The 16,434-nt window shown below is 41.9% G+C and overlaps 1 protein-coding gene across 3 annotated transcripts in view; it reads right to left on the bottom strand.

Annotated features, from left to right (window-relative positions):
* Positions 1–909: 909 nt before the first annotated feature.
* Positions 910–16,434, bottom strand: part of UBOX5 (U-box domain containing 5) — a 664,864-nt gene continuing 649,339 nt past the window's right edge. For all 3 annotated transcript variants that reach the window (XM_044064098.1, XM_044064101.1, XM_044064099.1), the window contains exon 5: positions 910–1,154. In XM_044064098.1, the coding sequence (XP_043920033.1) occupies positions 946–1,154 (209 nt within the window). In that variant the 3' untranslated portion in view covers positions 910–945. The remainder of the gene's footprint in view (positions 1,155–16,434) is intronic.

Here is a 16,434-nt window from a genome sequence, read left to right as displayed (position 1 = left end):
AACTGCTCATGCTACACTAGCCACTTTTAGACAGATGAGCAATACTGTACATCTAACAGAACTTTACATCTTACCATGGTAATATGAAGTCAGATTCAGTAATACTGCTTAAACACCTGTTGAGGATAATGCAGCAACAATTAAACTAGGACATAGCGCAACACAAAAAATGTCTCAATGTATAGGGAAACATGGAAATCAGTGAGCCAAACAAGCTCATGACTATAGATATTTCTGAAACAGAAAAACTTCTACATGCAGTGATATAACACAAGGCAAAAGCCTACTTTATAGCGATAAAAAGGACCATCTCTATCTCAATAGTACCCAGTAAAGGAATAGTCAATAAGGGAAGGTGGCGGGATAAGGCACTTCAATTCCACCAAAACTGATGGGAAGTAGTTGAAAGGTAATAGAAATTAAAAGTTATGTTTGATGGGTAGGTTTGTGATGCAGATCAAAGCATATTAAGAAAGGAAGGCCTAAAATAATCATATTACACACTTGATATAATTCCAAAGGTTTGGCTCCATGGAAAGGAACATGCCTGAAGCTTTGTTAACAATCTGATTATTTCAACGAGAAATTACATATATATATATATATATATATATATATATATATATACACATACATATACACATACATATACACACACACACACACACACACACACACAAGCCAATATCTGCCAATGTTGTGAGGGACACCCAGTCATATTACTAACTAGCAAATCAGCAAGAATCAATTTTCTTAAGACATTCACATGTTAACCAAAGGAGCTACTGCAACTTAAAAATACTCTCATTTTTATATTTCATAATTACAGCAATTTATTATATGCATCCGCATTGTTGCACTATTTCCTTACAGAGATGCAGTTTCTCTCTAGAAAGCCACTGCCATGAGTACAACACTTGATGTTTAATAGTTTTGAAAATGCAATTAAAAATGAATTCTCTGTACATCATGTGTAGCAACTATTCTTTTGCATTTCATACACATAAGTGATGATGTTTTTTGCTTTTCGGTCAGGCAAGTACGGCACAACAAGTGACCACAGGGAAGTTGATAAACAGGCTCTGTCTTGAAGTACACAGAAAATGTCTTGAAACAGGAAGCACAACCTTGAACCAAGCTTCCTGTATTGTATTCTGGAAAATGAAAGAGAACAAAAACATGTAAAGACTTAATTCATCAACTCTGTCTAGATCAAGTGGTTCTCAGTCAGTTGCTTGCAATAATAAAAAAAAAGATTAGCTGGACTATACAGCTTCTTCAAAATGTACTTTAAAGATGGGATGTAAAATGCCTTTTTAACAGATGGCATTGAAGCTTATTTTGACTAACATAAATGTCGAGGATTGTTAAACAGACAGTAATAGGAGGAAAACTGACTGCCATTAATGCTGAAAGAAAACTAACATTTAGCACATCAAGGAGAGTGATCTTGAGATCCAGAATATGCACATACATGCTGCTGTGAAATTTGTAAAAAATGACATAACTGGGAAGCACTATCTGGTTGCTTCTCAAAATCAATCAATCAGAAACTCCACTCCTCTCTACATGATCAAAACTGCTGTCCTTATGCTGTTGAAATTGTTAAGATAAGTAACATCAGGCTAAAAAACTAAGTGTGAAAGCACTCTTCCCCACTTTTTATTATATTTTGCAAAACTTTTTGGGGATGAAACTAAGAGCATTTCCCCACATTACTATAAGTATCTAGACAACTAACACCATTCTTGCATATATGGATGCTCAGAACATGTTTGAGATGACAAAACATGCTGTGTGCCTAAGAATAACAGGCTAAAATGAAGCTCAGATGTTCAGACAGCAGTGCATTCATGATGCTCTTTTATGAATATCAATTAATTCACCTGAAAAATCAGCTAAGGTGCAGTTATCCATGTGATACCCATTTACCTGGCTTCTGTGTGAGGTGAACAAAAATCACTGTATTTAACAATGGGATACACAAGAAAATAATCAAAATAACACTAACTGCATCTAATGCAAACTGCTCAGTCTTCAAGTCTTAAACAATAACTAGTAACTACAGAAAGTCTTAAATGACTGATGCACAAGAAAGAAAATAAGTAAAAAAAAGAAACATAAGCAGAGATACTTAAGGGGATCATGACGTTGTATAATAATAATAATAAAAAAATGAAGGAAAGAATAGTTGTGCAAAATCTTACCATAATGATAGATGTCCTTTTCTCTGTTGCAGTATTCTTAACATGAGGGAGCTCTCCGCTGCAGGCAACCTGACATCGGCCACTATACAAAAGTCTTTTACTACTGTATGATGCATGGCACATCACACGTAGGCTGTTGCCATACGGTCATAAAAGTGATGTATGCACGCATCTACCTCAGAACTGAATGCCCCAGGAAGAAGCTAGCCTGAGGAAGGTAGGGTATTGACCATCCAAGGAAAGGAACCAAACACCACCAGGGGGAAGGAAGGAGGGATTGGAACACTGCAACAGAGAATAGAAGGACATCTATCGTTACGGTAATATTTTACTCAAACTATTCTACATCCTTCTATTTATCTGTTGCAGTATTCTTAACACGATACAAAAGCTCATGAAGACAGGGTGCAGGAAGAGACAGTAGACCTCTCCAGGAAACCATGAAGTATGGCTCTGGCAATTCCTGCTCTGGACCTAGAAATGCCTTCACTAAACATTACAAATCAGATGGCAAGTCCAAGTAGTTGTTTTGAGACTAGAGCCAATGTCCAATCCCTTGAAGAAGGCCACTGACAAAGCTACAGTCCTAATGGAATGGCCCTTTACAGAAGAGGCAATTTTTTTTTTTTTTGCATGTTTCACATAGAACGACAAAATAGCCTTAGAAATACAGGTAGAAATAGTCTGCTTGGAAATGGGCAATCCCAGAGACCTGGGATGACAGGAGACAAAAAACCTGGTCTGATTTTCTAATGGCTTTAGTCTTGTAAAATCTAATTTGGCTATGCACATCCAGGGTGTGCAATACCTTCTCAATAGGACTTTGTGGAAAAGGAAAGAAGGTAGGTAGAATGGCTTGGTTGAGTGACAATGCATAGACTACCTTGGGCATAAAAGAAGGGTGGACATCCTGTCTTTAGGGAAAACCACAAAGGGGGAGGGGCTATAAGGGCCTAGAGCTCAGACACACGTCTGTATGATGTGATAGCTAGGAGGAGCACAGTTTTCCAGGAGCAATATAGCAAGGATGCTGAAGAAGCTGGCTCAAATGGGGGAAGATTCAGCTTTTCTACACATAGTTAAGATCCCAGGGTGGAGGAATAGGTTTCCTTGGAGGTCTAACGTGAAGGACACCTTTAAGAAATTGTTTCTTCTCAAACCTGCTAGCTAGAGGGGGGACAGAGGCAGACAGGGAGAAAAAGCTGACATATGGGCCTTCACTGAAGAGTAGGCCAAAGCCGGTATAGAGCAATTTACACATATAGGTTAGAACCAGAGGTATTTCCACTTTTAGTGGGTCCTGGTTTCACGAGACACCAGACTGAAACTCTCTTCCACTTGGCTAGGTAGGATTTTTTGGTATTGGGTTTCCTGGCCCTCCTGTAGAACCCTAAGCATGTCCTCTTTAGAACAGGTGTCTGAAAGTAATTAAAACCCTGTCACCCACAGAGTCAGCTGAACAGTAGACAAGTGAGGATGGATGAGAGTTCCTTTGTCTTGGGTGAGAAGGTCCACCCTGTGAGGTAACTTGTGGTGATTGTTCTTGGCTACATGCAGGAGAAGGGGGAACCAATGCGGTCTTGGCCAAAAGGGAGTTACCAGCAAGATTTTTGGTTTGTCCTGCTGAATTTTGAACAGGAATTTCAGAATAATTGGAAGGGGAGGGAACACATACAGAAACAACCCCCCCCCCCACCCCGTCAAGAGAATGAAAGGGTGCTCACCTTCCAGATGAGAGGTTGAGGGACTCTGGCACAAAATTGTGGAAGTTGCCTGTTCATGGGGAGGCAGAGAGATTTACTTGAGGAATACCCCACTGGTGGACAATGTCTGATGTGTTCCCTTTGTTGAGAGGGGGACCATGCCCCTTGAGCTTTCAAGTTTCTGAAAGTTAATCCCCATCTGAAGCATTTGTGATCAACTCTTGAACTGGAGGTAGGGGGTGTAAGGGGAGTCCTGAGTTTAGAGACACTTGTTGGATCACCAATGAAGTTCCCACTTGAGACAGGGAATGAAAGGAACTGGAAAGTCTAGAGGGTGCGAATGCTGCATCCAAACAGACTTTAGAAACCACTATGGTTTCCTCTCATGTGAAGTTTTGCCAGAGGGAGCATTGGGATTGTGGAGGTCATTAAAAACCCAACACCCTGAGGAACTCTCTGGCTGAAATATGGTGAAAGGGTAAACAGGTTTCTGAAATAGGAGTGAAGTTCCATTGCCTTTTGGAGAGAGAGAGAGAGAGAGAGAGAAAGACACTCTCTTGAGGTTTGTCTGAATCCTGCACCCCAGGAAGATGTGATCCTGAGAGGGGCAGAGAATGGATTTTTTGTAGTTTATGGTGAATCCCAGCCATTGCAAAAGAGAAAGGGCAAAGAAATGTCTGGGGAAGTTGCCATAAAGAGGAGACCATCCAGGAAGGGGAAAACAAGGATGCCCTGAAGCCTTCAATAGGCAGTCACAGCAGCTAGGCATTTTGTAAACACCCTTGGTGCGGTGGAAAGTCCAAAGGGCAAGGCACAGAACTTAAAATGTCAGGAAGCCACAGAGAAACGTAAAAATTTCCTGCAGCTGAGGTGTGTGAGAATGTGTGGCGACACGTCTGATATCCAGGGAGGCTAAGAAGGTTTGTGGCAGAATTAGAGGGAACAAGGTTTGAAGAGTTAACATATGGAAGGTGGGTGCCTTCAGAAAGATGTTGACATGAGACAGATTTAAGATGGCCCTCCAATGGTGATCCTTTCTGGCACCAGGAACATTCTGGGGTAGAAACTTATTCCTTTTTGATCTTGAGGAACTTCCCGACTATTTCCTCATCTCCACAGGTCTAGAAGTATGTCTGGAAAAGAGGGTAGTTGTTCCTTTGGTGGCTGGGGAGTGCCTCTGAAAGAAGGCGCGAGTCCCATACCAGAAAGTATCCTTTCTGAATGATGGAGAAAACTCAGAAGTCTTGCATTATGCTTTCCTAGACTGCCAGGGACAGAGAGAGGCACTGGGAAAGTGGAATATAAGTGAGATGAACTGGACAGTCACAGGGACCCAGGCTTGTCTGGAAACGGCCACTTCTGAGCTGGAGTTGCAGGAGCACTCCTGGACTGTTGAGGTCTCCTACCATCCTTTTTTGATTTAGGTGGGGTGGGGGGCAGGAATGCCTATGTACAAAGGCAATCTTTGTTAGGTAATGTCTCTGGAATTTAGGCACTGGGGAAACAAAGATGTGCTTCAATTCTTGCATCTCTTTTCCCTTTTCCTGTAGATATTTAAATAAACAAGCCACTGCAGGACCAAATGAAGCAGAATTGTCTAAAGCAGTATCCATAAGCTCGGATTCAATATCTGGCTGGAGTCTTAACTAGGAGACTCTCAAGACAGAGCCAAAAGTAGCTGCCCTGGCAGAGGCCTCTGCGGCATCATAGCTACATCTGATGGAGTGGCAGATCACCTATAATGAAGCTCCCAGCAAGGAAGCAGGCAAAGTCTTATTGTCTGAGCCAGGTAAATCTGAAATTACCTGTGAGAGTTGGGAGAGAAAGTTAGGCAAATTTGTTCATGTGTGTCTGATAATTAATGGCTTAAAATGCCATGGTGGGAGAAGTATACACTTTCTTGCCTAGTCTTTCCCAGTTCCTGCTGTCCTTATCTGAAGGAAGGAGAGAAGTTGAAGACCGTAACCTGGACGGTTTGTCTGACGCCAATGAAATCACAGATGGATCTGCTGAAGGACACAAACAAGAATTTACAGTCCTCAGAAACCTTGTAAAATCAGTCAGGCCTCTTAGGAGCAAGAGCCTGGGAGTCTGGGGCCTTGGAAGCAGATGTAAGGGCATCCAGGATAGCAGGTAACACAGGAGGAGTAGCTGAAGGACTGGGTGATCCCACCTGCAGAAGGTCATAGTACTTTTTTGTACTTCAGATACCAGAGTGCTATCCCATTTGAAATGTTCTCTCATTTTCACTGAGGTCTCACCAAAGGAGAATTCTTCCATGGGTGAGTCTGTTCCATTGCAGTCCTCCTCTGGGAAAGCATAATCTAGAGGGAAGGGGGATCTGTAAGGAGCAGGCCAGAGACTCCTCTTCTGAGAAGGCCTCTTCATCTGAGGAAACCTCCTCCCTGACTTTTTTGTGGTGACGCTGTGCATAGTGGTGTGGGGATAGAGATCCCAGACTTGGCTTAAGGGCCTTGAAAAGTCCTTGGATGAACTGTTCCCAGTCGCTACAAGGTTCCTTAGGAGGGAACAAATGTTTTGTTTTTTTCTTTTGATGCAGGTCTGCCCTATGTAGTGTTGGTGGGCCGGACGCAGGCCTACATTCAATGATATCAGAGTGGATTTCCTCCCACACCAGGATCTGAACTATTCCTTTACAGCCTTTGGTTATTACAGGCTTCAGTTCCCCCCTGCACATACTGGAAGGATGCCTGCTCAGCCTCTGAGGATGTGCCAGTGGTTGGATCCAGGTTGACCAACATCATGCTTGGTCTGCAATCTGTAACTGGAAACCATCTGCATCTCCAGGGCTCTCATCCACCTTGGGAGAGACATTCATATAAAGAGGTGCAGCAGCAGCATCAGGCCTCGGCTTTCTGGTCTTCTGCTTAGTGTCTGACTCAACCTCGGGCCTAGAGGATCCCTCCGTTGCGCTTTTCACTAATAACTTTAAGTGCTGGTTTTCCAAGTAAATGGCTAAGGAGGAAAGCCTACTTCTAAGGGTTTTGGGTACAAAGGCCTGGGAAATGGGACAGGATTTGTGATCATGGGTAAGCCTTAGATAGAGCAGATTATGCACATAGCTACCCTTATGTGGAATTTGTCTTCCACACTGGCATTTGCCTTTTTTGGATGACTACACAGTAGTAAAAGAAACAAGATTTCCCCAATGGAGCACTTATCTGAGAATTCCCAGAAAACAGCAAATGGCTCGGCGAGCAGACCGAAGTTCAAGGTGGCGTACGAACTGGTGGCAGAGGTACATGTGTGCGTACGTCACTTTTAAGGCCAACACACGACAGCAGCCTATATGCAACGTGTCATGCAACCTACAGTAGTGAAACACTTTTGTACACTGGCTCACATCAAGCCGTGTGTAGCAGATTGCTCTCTCATGTTAAGAATACTGCAACAGATGAATAGGACATCTTACTGAAGACTCTCATCACTTTTATGTGATTCTGTGGGTGACTATTAATAAGAATGCTGTCAGTGACAACACAGGAACCCCATCAAGCAGCAATACAAAGACAACCATCCTTGTTCCTTGCTGATGTTTAAAAATAGGCATGTACCAGTACTAAATTCGGATTTAAGCTGGTAATGGTATTTATTAAAGTGTTTAAAGATATGGATAGGAGGGAGTGGCTAGGCATATGCCATGCACATAGCAGAATGCGTTGTTTTAGCACTTAAACCCTACTTGAATAAGTGCTAATCCATTTCTGTTAGTATTTTCATCATAGAACAGCACTTACTCAGCAAGGGCACTACAACTGTGTTGGTACTAGGCAGACTATGACCCCCCCCCCCAATATCCAGCGGTAAAATGACCCCCCCCCTTTCAGAAAGCATTCCACAAATAAATAAATGAAGGATTTTCTTTAAAGAAAGACTTTGCAATAGCTTTCATTCTCCTTGATCAGAAGTTCATCCTTTTACAATTAGCAAATTCACTTTTGGAAACCTGCTGCAAAGCACGCGGCTATATTATTCAGTAATGGATAGGAAGGAGTGGCTAAGCACATACCATGTACATAAACCAATGCATTGATTTAGCATTTAATCCCTGGAGTGAAATAAATGTTTCAGGTACAGTGATTTTACTTTAACTTGTTAAAACATCCCTGATCATTTTTCCATAGTTAAAATTTAGTATGAAAATAAAAAAGGCTACTCATGAAGACAGCATTAATTAAAACTTGAAAGGGCCAAGACTGACTGCTTATTGATTTAATTTTTGCTTCATTGAATTGATATGATGTTAAGAACTCTGGGTATAACAATGGTAACAAAATAGTGGTTACCTAAATATAGCATGAGATTCAGATGTTTAATATTACAAAATGCTTCAGTGGGTACCAGCATGAGCATTGTAAAAAAAAATATATATATATTATATTTACTGTTTAAAATGATAACTCATAGGCAGTTATTCTTAAATCTAGTTAAAGCACCAGACAAACTGAAAACAAAACAAAAAAAACAGATATGCAGTACATCATTACAAGTACACCTGCGTCTATTACATTTCTTTTTGTTAAAGGGCACCAAAACTAGGACTATTATATTTACTGGCTGTACTGCTGTTACTATTTTTGTGCTGCCTGCTGGTTTGCAGTTTGTAAATCAGCATGTGTATGACATATATACATGCATATAAGAGCTTGGTATGAGATATATACATGCACACAAGAGCTTGGTTGTGCCACTTCCACATACGAATGCTGTGATGTTCAAAGTACACTGCTATGTGAGATTCTTTTCATCACGTGAACTATTTCAGGCTAAGCTTGAAGAGATACTGCATGCACACAGTTTTAAAACTAAGGATGTTTTGTTTGTAACCAAAAGGTAGGAAAGCAAGTGCCCTGTGTATGTGCAGAGAGGGGAGGGGGTCATTCTACAAACTGGCATCCAGCTGCAGAAATTCTTGCTGTAACCCTGGCAGGGCCGGCTTTTGGTCAACTGGTGCCCTAGATGAAAGGGCTCCATGGTGGTCCCACCAACACAAGTATCCAGTGCCCCCATTCTGGTCTCCCTACATCATCCAGATTACTTTTTTTCTTCTTTTTTCTCACACTTTGCCTTACTCTTCATTTTTTCCAGCATTCATTCAACACATTTTAATTAGGCAAGACTGCTCTAATCAACTACACATGAAACAGCTGTATTTAGCTGGGGTTTTAGACGCTCTGAGGTGCATTTCACACTTTTTCATCCAATGATGGCTTGAACAAAAATCCTTAATAAGGAAAGAAATTCAGTCCAGCTTGTCAACTTTTTCCCATGAATCCTTTTAATATACACACACTCACTATCTGAACAAGACTACACTGGTCCAGAAATTGCAGTTTATTGGCCGTTTGGGCAGTTTTTTCCATCTCTTCAACTTTCTGGTCAAAAAGCTGTGTTTGATCTTTTCCCGGTTTTCCTGTAACTAGTCTAGTCCACATACAGACTGCTGTATCCACGTCTGTTTGTAAGGTTCTGAGGGGTGCCAAAGTCTACTCTTCAATTTTTCCCTTAGATCTGCTAGTTTTCTCCTCTCCTGCACTTTTACTAGCTTATTAGTCTAGCACTTTACCATACCAGACTTCTTGTAGCAATTATTCTAGCACACAAAAGTGCTACCAGCACTAAACGTTCGACATGGAAACCGCTCCAGTACTTATTATTAGTGCCCACCCCTCCAGGCATGTCTAAAGGTCAGTTCCCTGTGTTTTCTCATATTAACCTGATGAACCTGGGCATCCTGAGGCAATATAGCAACTGCCTCATTTACACCGACAACCCTCTCCTCTTACCTCCCAACATTCAAACTTGCAAGAGATGCACTTCTATATCCAAATTGGAAGCCACGCACTCTCAAGCCAACACCAGAATAGCTGGTCAAGAGGAGAAGGGCAACACTTGCACCACACCACATAGAACACATAGCCCTCCAGAACACACACCAGCACTGCATTCACATAAAAACACAAACCACACACCCACCTTCGTGGATGCTCTCAATAAAGATCTACCCAAACAGCAGACACCTCCAAGGCAGAAACACACTCGACCACCACAACACAACACTAATCACGAGACACATAACTCTCCTAAACAGTGTGCCACTCAACCAAAGCCCCTAAGGCAAAACAGCATGCCTAGCACACTAGTCGTAGGTGACTCGATAGTGAGGCACACTGATGTCCCACTCACTAGGTTTAATAAAGAGAAAGTAACAGCTGCCTGTCGGGTAAAAGGAAAAAAGGAGAGAGCACTCCAAGGTAACCGCACTTTATTAATTCACAAAAGACAGCAACAGGTAATCCAAAACGTGAGATTCAAACAAATATTAACGCTTTCCAAACATACACAGCGTTTTCGTCCACTAGACAGTGAGACTTCATCAGACAACTGAATGTAATGAAACTAATCTTTATATAATGAAGTTTAAAATCCACTAGCCATTAGAAAACTTTGCATTTGGGCTAAGCCAATAGATGTGATGGGGCTCATTAAGAATTAAAATCCACACAAAAATAAAAAATGTTAAAATATGCTTAAAACCTTTTCATACAAGTAATCATGTTGTTTAAAATAGGTTGGTATTTTAATGTTTGAGTCATAATAAAAGTATATCAATAAACACAATTAAATGAAAGTAAAACTTACAATGCATAGTAAGAAGGTAAAGTGTCTAAATTTGTTGATGTTGTTAATGGTTGGGGACTATGTTTGGTACAATGGCACCACCTGCTGTTGTATTGAGGTTATAACATGTATAAATTATATTTTATATTTTGCCTGCCCTTAATTTTAATACAGGGACCAGGGATATGCATTCATTAAGGCCAGGCTGTTTGGTGGCTTCTAGTAAAATTTGCCACCACAGTTCTTTAAATTCAAGCCATTCTTCCCAGGGACCCCCTCTCAAATCTTTATCCACCTGCTCCAACACAAAAAAGGAAAATCTGAAGTCCTTGCAAATTTTGGTGTGTTTGTATAGGGCATTAGTTTCTTTTTCCTTTAGAATCTCGTACAGATGTTCGTAAATTCTTCTTTTTAATACTCTTTCTGTTTTTCCAACATAGAATGAATTGCAGTTGGAACATAGAGCGATGTATACTACTCCTTGAGATTCACAGTTGTGTTGTCCTGTACTGTATATATTAATGCCTCTAGCTTCTAGATATATCTCTTTAGTATTGGAAATATGTTTGCACTGATTGCAATGACCGCATTGGTAAGTGCCGTTGTTGGTGTTTCTTGTTTTTGTCATGTAGTTGTTGTTGTTGGTTTTGTTGTTTTCTAACAACTTTTTGATGCTGTGTGCATTCTTGTAAACTGTTTTCGGAGTCTTTTCTTTTATGTTTGTAATATCCGAGAAAGAAATGAATTTGTTCCATTCTGTTTGAAATATTCTTCTTACTTTGGAATTAAACAAGTTAAATTCTAGAACTAGGGCTGATTGATATTCAGATACTTCTTCTTGGTCATTTTTGTTGGTAGCAAGCTGGTTCTCAAAGGCATCAGCGTTGGAAGTGAGGCTAATAGTGTTGATCTTACAGCCCTTAATAGGTCTGAATTTTGTTGATCTGTTTTCTTCTACCTCTTTTCTTATGTCCTTAATAAAATCAGATGGGTATCCTCTTGCCTCAAACATGCCTTCTAAGATATTACATTCACAAAGAAAATCATTGTCTGTGCTGGTCATACGACTACCTCTGACAAATTGTCCTTTGACAATGTTCCTTTTGCAGTGTGGGGGGTGTGCACTGTTGAAATGTAAAAAAGAATTACAGAAAGTGCTCTTCCTAAAGATCTTGGTTTCCAAGTCCCTGTTGTTATCATTCTTGTACACTTCAATATCCAGATATTGCAACCTGTCGGTTGATATAGAATGTGTGAATCTCAAAAAATTGGTAGTGTGGTTGATATAATCGAGAAATTCGTTTAATTTCTCATGGCCTCCTGTCCAAAAGATTACAATGTCATCCAGGTAGCGTCTATATAAAGACCAAAATCTACGATATTCTGAATCCATGATGAAATGGGATTCCCATCCAGCTAGAACAATGTTGGCGTAGGTGGGTGCGCAGGCCGCCCCCATAGCTACTCCCTTGAGTTGTTGGTAGAACTCTCCATTGAATGTAATGAAGTTGTACTTCAGTACTGTGTGTGTAAGTTCTACTATGGCTACCTTCTCTGCATGTGTGAGTGTCTTGTCCAGAAAGACCATTTCTTCAAATATATATATCCCCTCATGGTGAGGAATGCATGTGAAGAGATCAACAACATCAATCGTTACAAAAATGAGATTCTCAGTCCAAAGGTCCTTAGTGATGTTCCTGAGTAGGTCCCATGAGTCTGTCGGGTGCCAGGATCCGCCACATAACGCATGCACTCAGGTTCCTCAACAACAGGTACAAATATGACGCAACTCCCTGGACTAAATGAAGGGAGACATGGAAGAACTCTTGGATTATGTAGCCCAGACGGGTATGACCCTAGCCCTGAGAAACATTCTACCATCACCCAGAATGATACCGCAGTACAAGCAGAAAATGATTGATTTCAACAAATGGCCAAGTTTCTGGTGTCATTCTAAGGGGATTCAGTATTTGTCTGCCTGGGATGACAAGACTGACCGACCTCGATGCTTTGCCAAAGATGGCCTGCATCTGTCACCCCTGGGCTTCCGGATACTGGCCACGGTTCTTGCCACACCTATAAGTGCCTTTTTTAGGCAGTGCTCCAAAGACCAAATTACCACCGTACCAGCTACAAACAAATGCAATCGGGGGGGGGGGGGGGTCATGCTGCTCAACACTAGAAGCCTAAATTGCAAAATGCACTTGCTCGAAGCACTTCTTAAAATGCAGAACATCTACATTTGTGCAACAGAGACCTGGTTCAAGGCAGAAGAAAGCACCCCTGCACTACCAGGCTATAACTCATTCCACACCTTTCGGCCCCAGAACTTGGACTGAAGTTCCAAAGGCAGTGGTCATATTCATAAAGGATGTGTACACCTCCAGACTGGTAGCCCAACATAACGCATCAGAGATACTTCAGGTGCAGCTAAAATTGGGTAAGACAGCGATTTAGATCTTAGCCTGTTATAGGTTCCCAACCATGTTCCAAGACTCACACACCAAGTTCCTAAGCACCCTGGAGAATATTAGGGTCCAACCTAACATTCTCATACTGGGCGACTTCAACTACCCCTCCATTAACTGGGAAAACTACTCATGTATCAATACACTTGCCCAACAATTTCTGGAATTCATTAATTCCAGTGCCCTGGACCAGCTCATTATTACCCCCACTAGAGGTAGCAACATCCTTGACCTGGTCATTACTAACATGGGCGACTGTTGCTCTACACCAATAGTTCCTCCCTGGTTAGATCGAACCACAAACAAATCAACTTGGAAATCCACATCCCTCCCCACCCCCACCCCATCCCCACAAAGGAAATCACCATGAAAAACTTCTCCAAAGCTAACTTTGGGCTCCTAAAAACAAAGGTGGCTAACTTCACATCACCCATGCAAACGGAGAATAGTTGCATAACAGTCAAATCATACACCAATGCACTGTACGAACACATACACAAATGCATGGATCTTGCCATACCCAATAGAACAAGACTCTCTCCTCCAAAAAAAGGAAGCCAATCTGGTGTCCCCACCACCATGAACAAACTCTACAACAAAAGGAGGAAACTGATGTGGAATAAGGTGAAGTCCCAAGACTGGAAAAACTCCCTTATCAGCTTGGACAAAAAGATGAGATCCTTCATGAAATCCTCTAAAGCTAGCTACGAAAACAGAACTGCAGCAGATGATAAAGACAACCACAAGGCCTTCTATATTTATGTAAAGAATCTCTGCAGCAATACCCAAATTTGCTCTGAGCTACTGTACAATGGTACTTACCTATACCGAGCCAACAGATATTGCCAATAGACTGGCTGACGGATTCAGTGCCAACTTTACCCCTCCCCCCAAAGGACCAATCATAATACCAGTAGATTGCCAGGCACCCAGTAGTACTGCTGCACAGGTTAAAACAGCGCTGTCCAAGTCAAAGAATACAGCTTCTATGGGACCTGACAATATCCCTGGCTGTGTTCTACATGAACTACAAGGTGAACTGGCATCTCATCTGTGTGCCCTGTTCAATCACAGCCTCTCCTCAGGCTTTGTCCCACCAGAATGGCGCACTGCTATAGTCATCCCTCTCCACAACGGAGGAGCGATTACAGATCCTGGGAACTATCGCCCCATTAGCCTGACAAGTCTGATATGCAAAGCTATGGAATGCATTATCATGGACCTAATAAACAAGGACATAGGGAATCTCCAAACTCCGGATCCCACACAGTTTGGTTTTGTGAAGGGTAGATCATGCCTGGTCAACTTCTCTGAGTCACTCACCAGGGCTGTGGATGAAGGCAAGGTGGTTCATACAGCCTACCTTGATTTGGCCAAGGCCTTTGATACCATTCCCCACTCAGGAATCACAGAAAAACTGACTAAGGTAGGCATCAACCCCTATATCATTAGGTGGGTTGCAAACTGGCTCACAGATAGAACCCACAATGTGAAAGTAACCGACTCCAAGGCAGACTGCCAACCAGTCACAAGTGGAATCCCACAGGGATCAGTCCTGGGTCCTCTCTTGTTTGGTATCTACTTATAAGAAGTCCAGGCCAACACGAAGGGACTCTGGCTGACAAAGTTCACAGACTATTGTAAGTTGGGAGCCATTATTAACTCCCGAAGTGATGCTGACATCCTACAGACAGGCATCACTGAGACCAACGACTGGTGTCAGAACCATGGCCTTAAGCTCAATGCCAAAAAATGTGTCGTCATCCCTATTGGGAAAAGCTTGGATCCCATGAATTGATGGTAGTCCACTGAACACAGAAGGCATTATAAGAGATCTGGGAACACGGGTTGACAGCAACCTCTCTTTTGATCACCACATTGTCACTGTGGTCAGAAAGTCCTTCTATGTGGCACATCTCATTACTAAGGGTTTTGCATCCAGGAAGAAAGAGGTCATTGTCTCCCTCTACTCTTCCCTCATTAGGTCAATCATTGAGTGCAATGTCCCATTTGGCATGTACCTCACTAGACACCTGCAACAACTGGAGAGGCCGCAAAAGTACCTCAACAAAGAGGATTCTAGGCCTTAAACACTTGTCCTATATGGACAAACTCCAACTACTCTCTGTCATATATCGCCTACTTAGAAGCGATCTCTGCTTGACTTACAAAGCCATGTCTGACCCAGCTCTGTTAGAAATGCTACATTTAAAGAAATCCCAATCCATAAGCATCACATGCCCCAGAGACCTCAACTTCATTACTACAATCAACAGAACGTGCTGGAGGGACAGGTTCATAACCCAGAAACTTCCCATGCTGTGGAATAAACTTCCCATACATGTCAAACAGAGCAACTCACTGGCACTCTTCAAGAGAAATCTTGATGACTGGATGGGAAATAGAAAATTCCCCCCCGGGAATCACTCCAGTGGCTCTACTCGACAGAGGCACTGGAAACTAAGGTCAGGTGGCACGATGCCAGGGTAATCCTATGGGCTAGGCTCGTAAAGGCTCCAGGGCCATTAGCCTAGTACACACCTATGAACCTATAACTGCAGTGTAACTAACTGCATTAAGCCAAAGGTTTTAGATGCTCCAGGGTGTACTTTACAGTTTTTTTAAACACATTTTCGTCCAGTGATGGCCTGAGCAAAAATCAAGATTAAGGAAAGAAATTCAGTCTTGTTCTTCAAACATGGTTTCCCAAAGTCATTTCAACATACCTTAACTGACCAAAATTAAATTAAGCTGGAGGTCTAGTGTTTTTCCCAACCTTTTAATTCATTTTAATTCACTGAAGGTGTAAATTAAAATCATCCATAAGGAAAGAAATTCATCACACTTTTTTTTTCTGAGGATGATATAAGCTGTGTCCAAAGATTAATTAACGAAACAGCAGTGCTCAATAAACACAGAAGACAATGCATGCAGTGATACATAAATCATATCAAGTAATAGTACTTGCCTTCCCACACCACCTTTAAAAAAGGTAGTCACTTACTATGTATCCCCCATCTGGTGTTAAATTGGGAATAAGACTCCCCACTGGCACAGCTATAGGGTTGTGATCTCAACCGACTGGCCAAATTAAAACCTCCAGCACCCTTCTCTGTCCAACCAGTACTTCGTGTCTCTGCTGAAAACGTAGTGGGAACCAGTATTGTCTTTGCCAAAAGGGTGTCACCAACAAGATTTTTGGTGAGTCCTGCTGAATTTTCAGTAGCACACTCTGTATCTCAGAGGGAAAGGCGTACAGGTATTTCCTCTTCCAGAACATTAAGAAGGCATCTGTTTGAAGAACCTTTGGGTTGTAAGTTCTGGAGCAGTAGCTCTGGAGCTGTCTGTTTGAGGAGGCGAACAGGTTTATCTGTGGAATACCCCATTTGTGGATTAACTGTAGGAATGCCTCCC

The sequence above is a fragment of the Protopterus annectens genome, chromosome 2.part2, assembly GCF_019279795.1.
Source record: "Protopterus annectens isolate FY-2018-M chromosome 2.part2, PAN1.0, whole genome shotgun sequence".
NCBI lineage: Eukaryota > Metazoa > Chordata > Ceratodontiformes > Protopteridae > Protopterus > Protopterus annectens.
The sequence above is the reverse complement of the archived record's forward strand: the minus strand, read 5'-3'. Positions and strand labels throughout refer to the sequence as shown.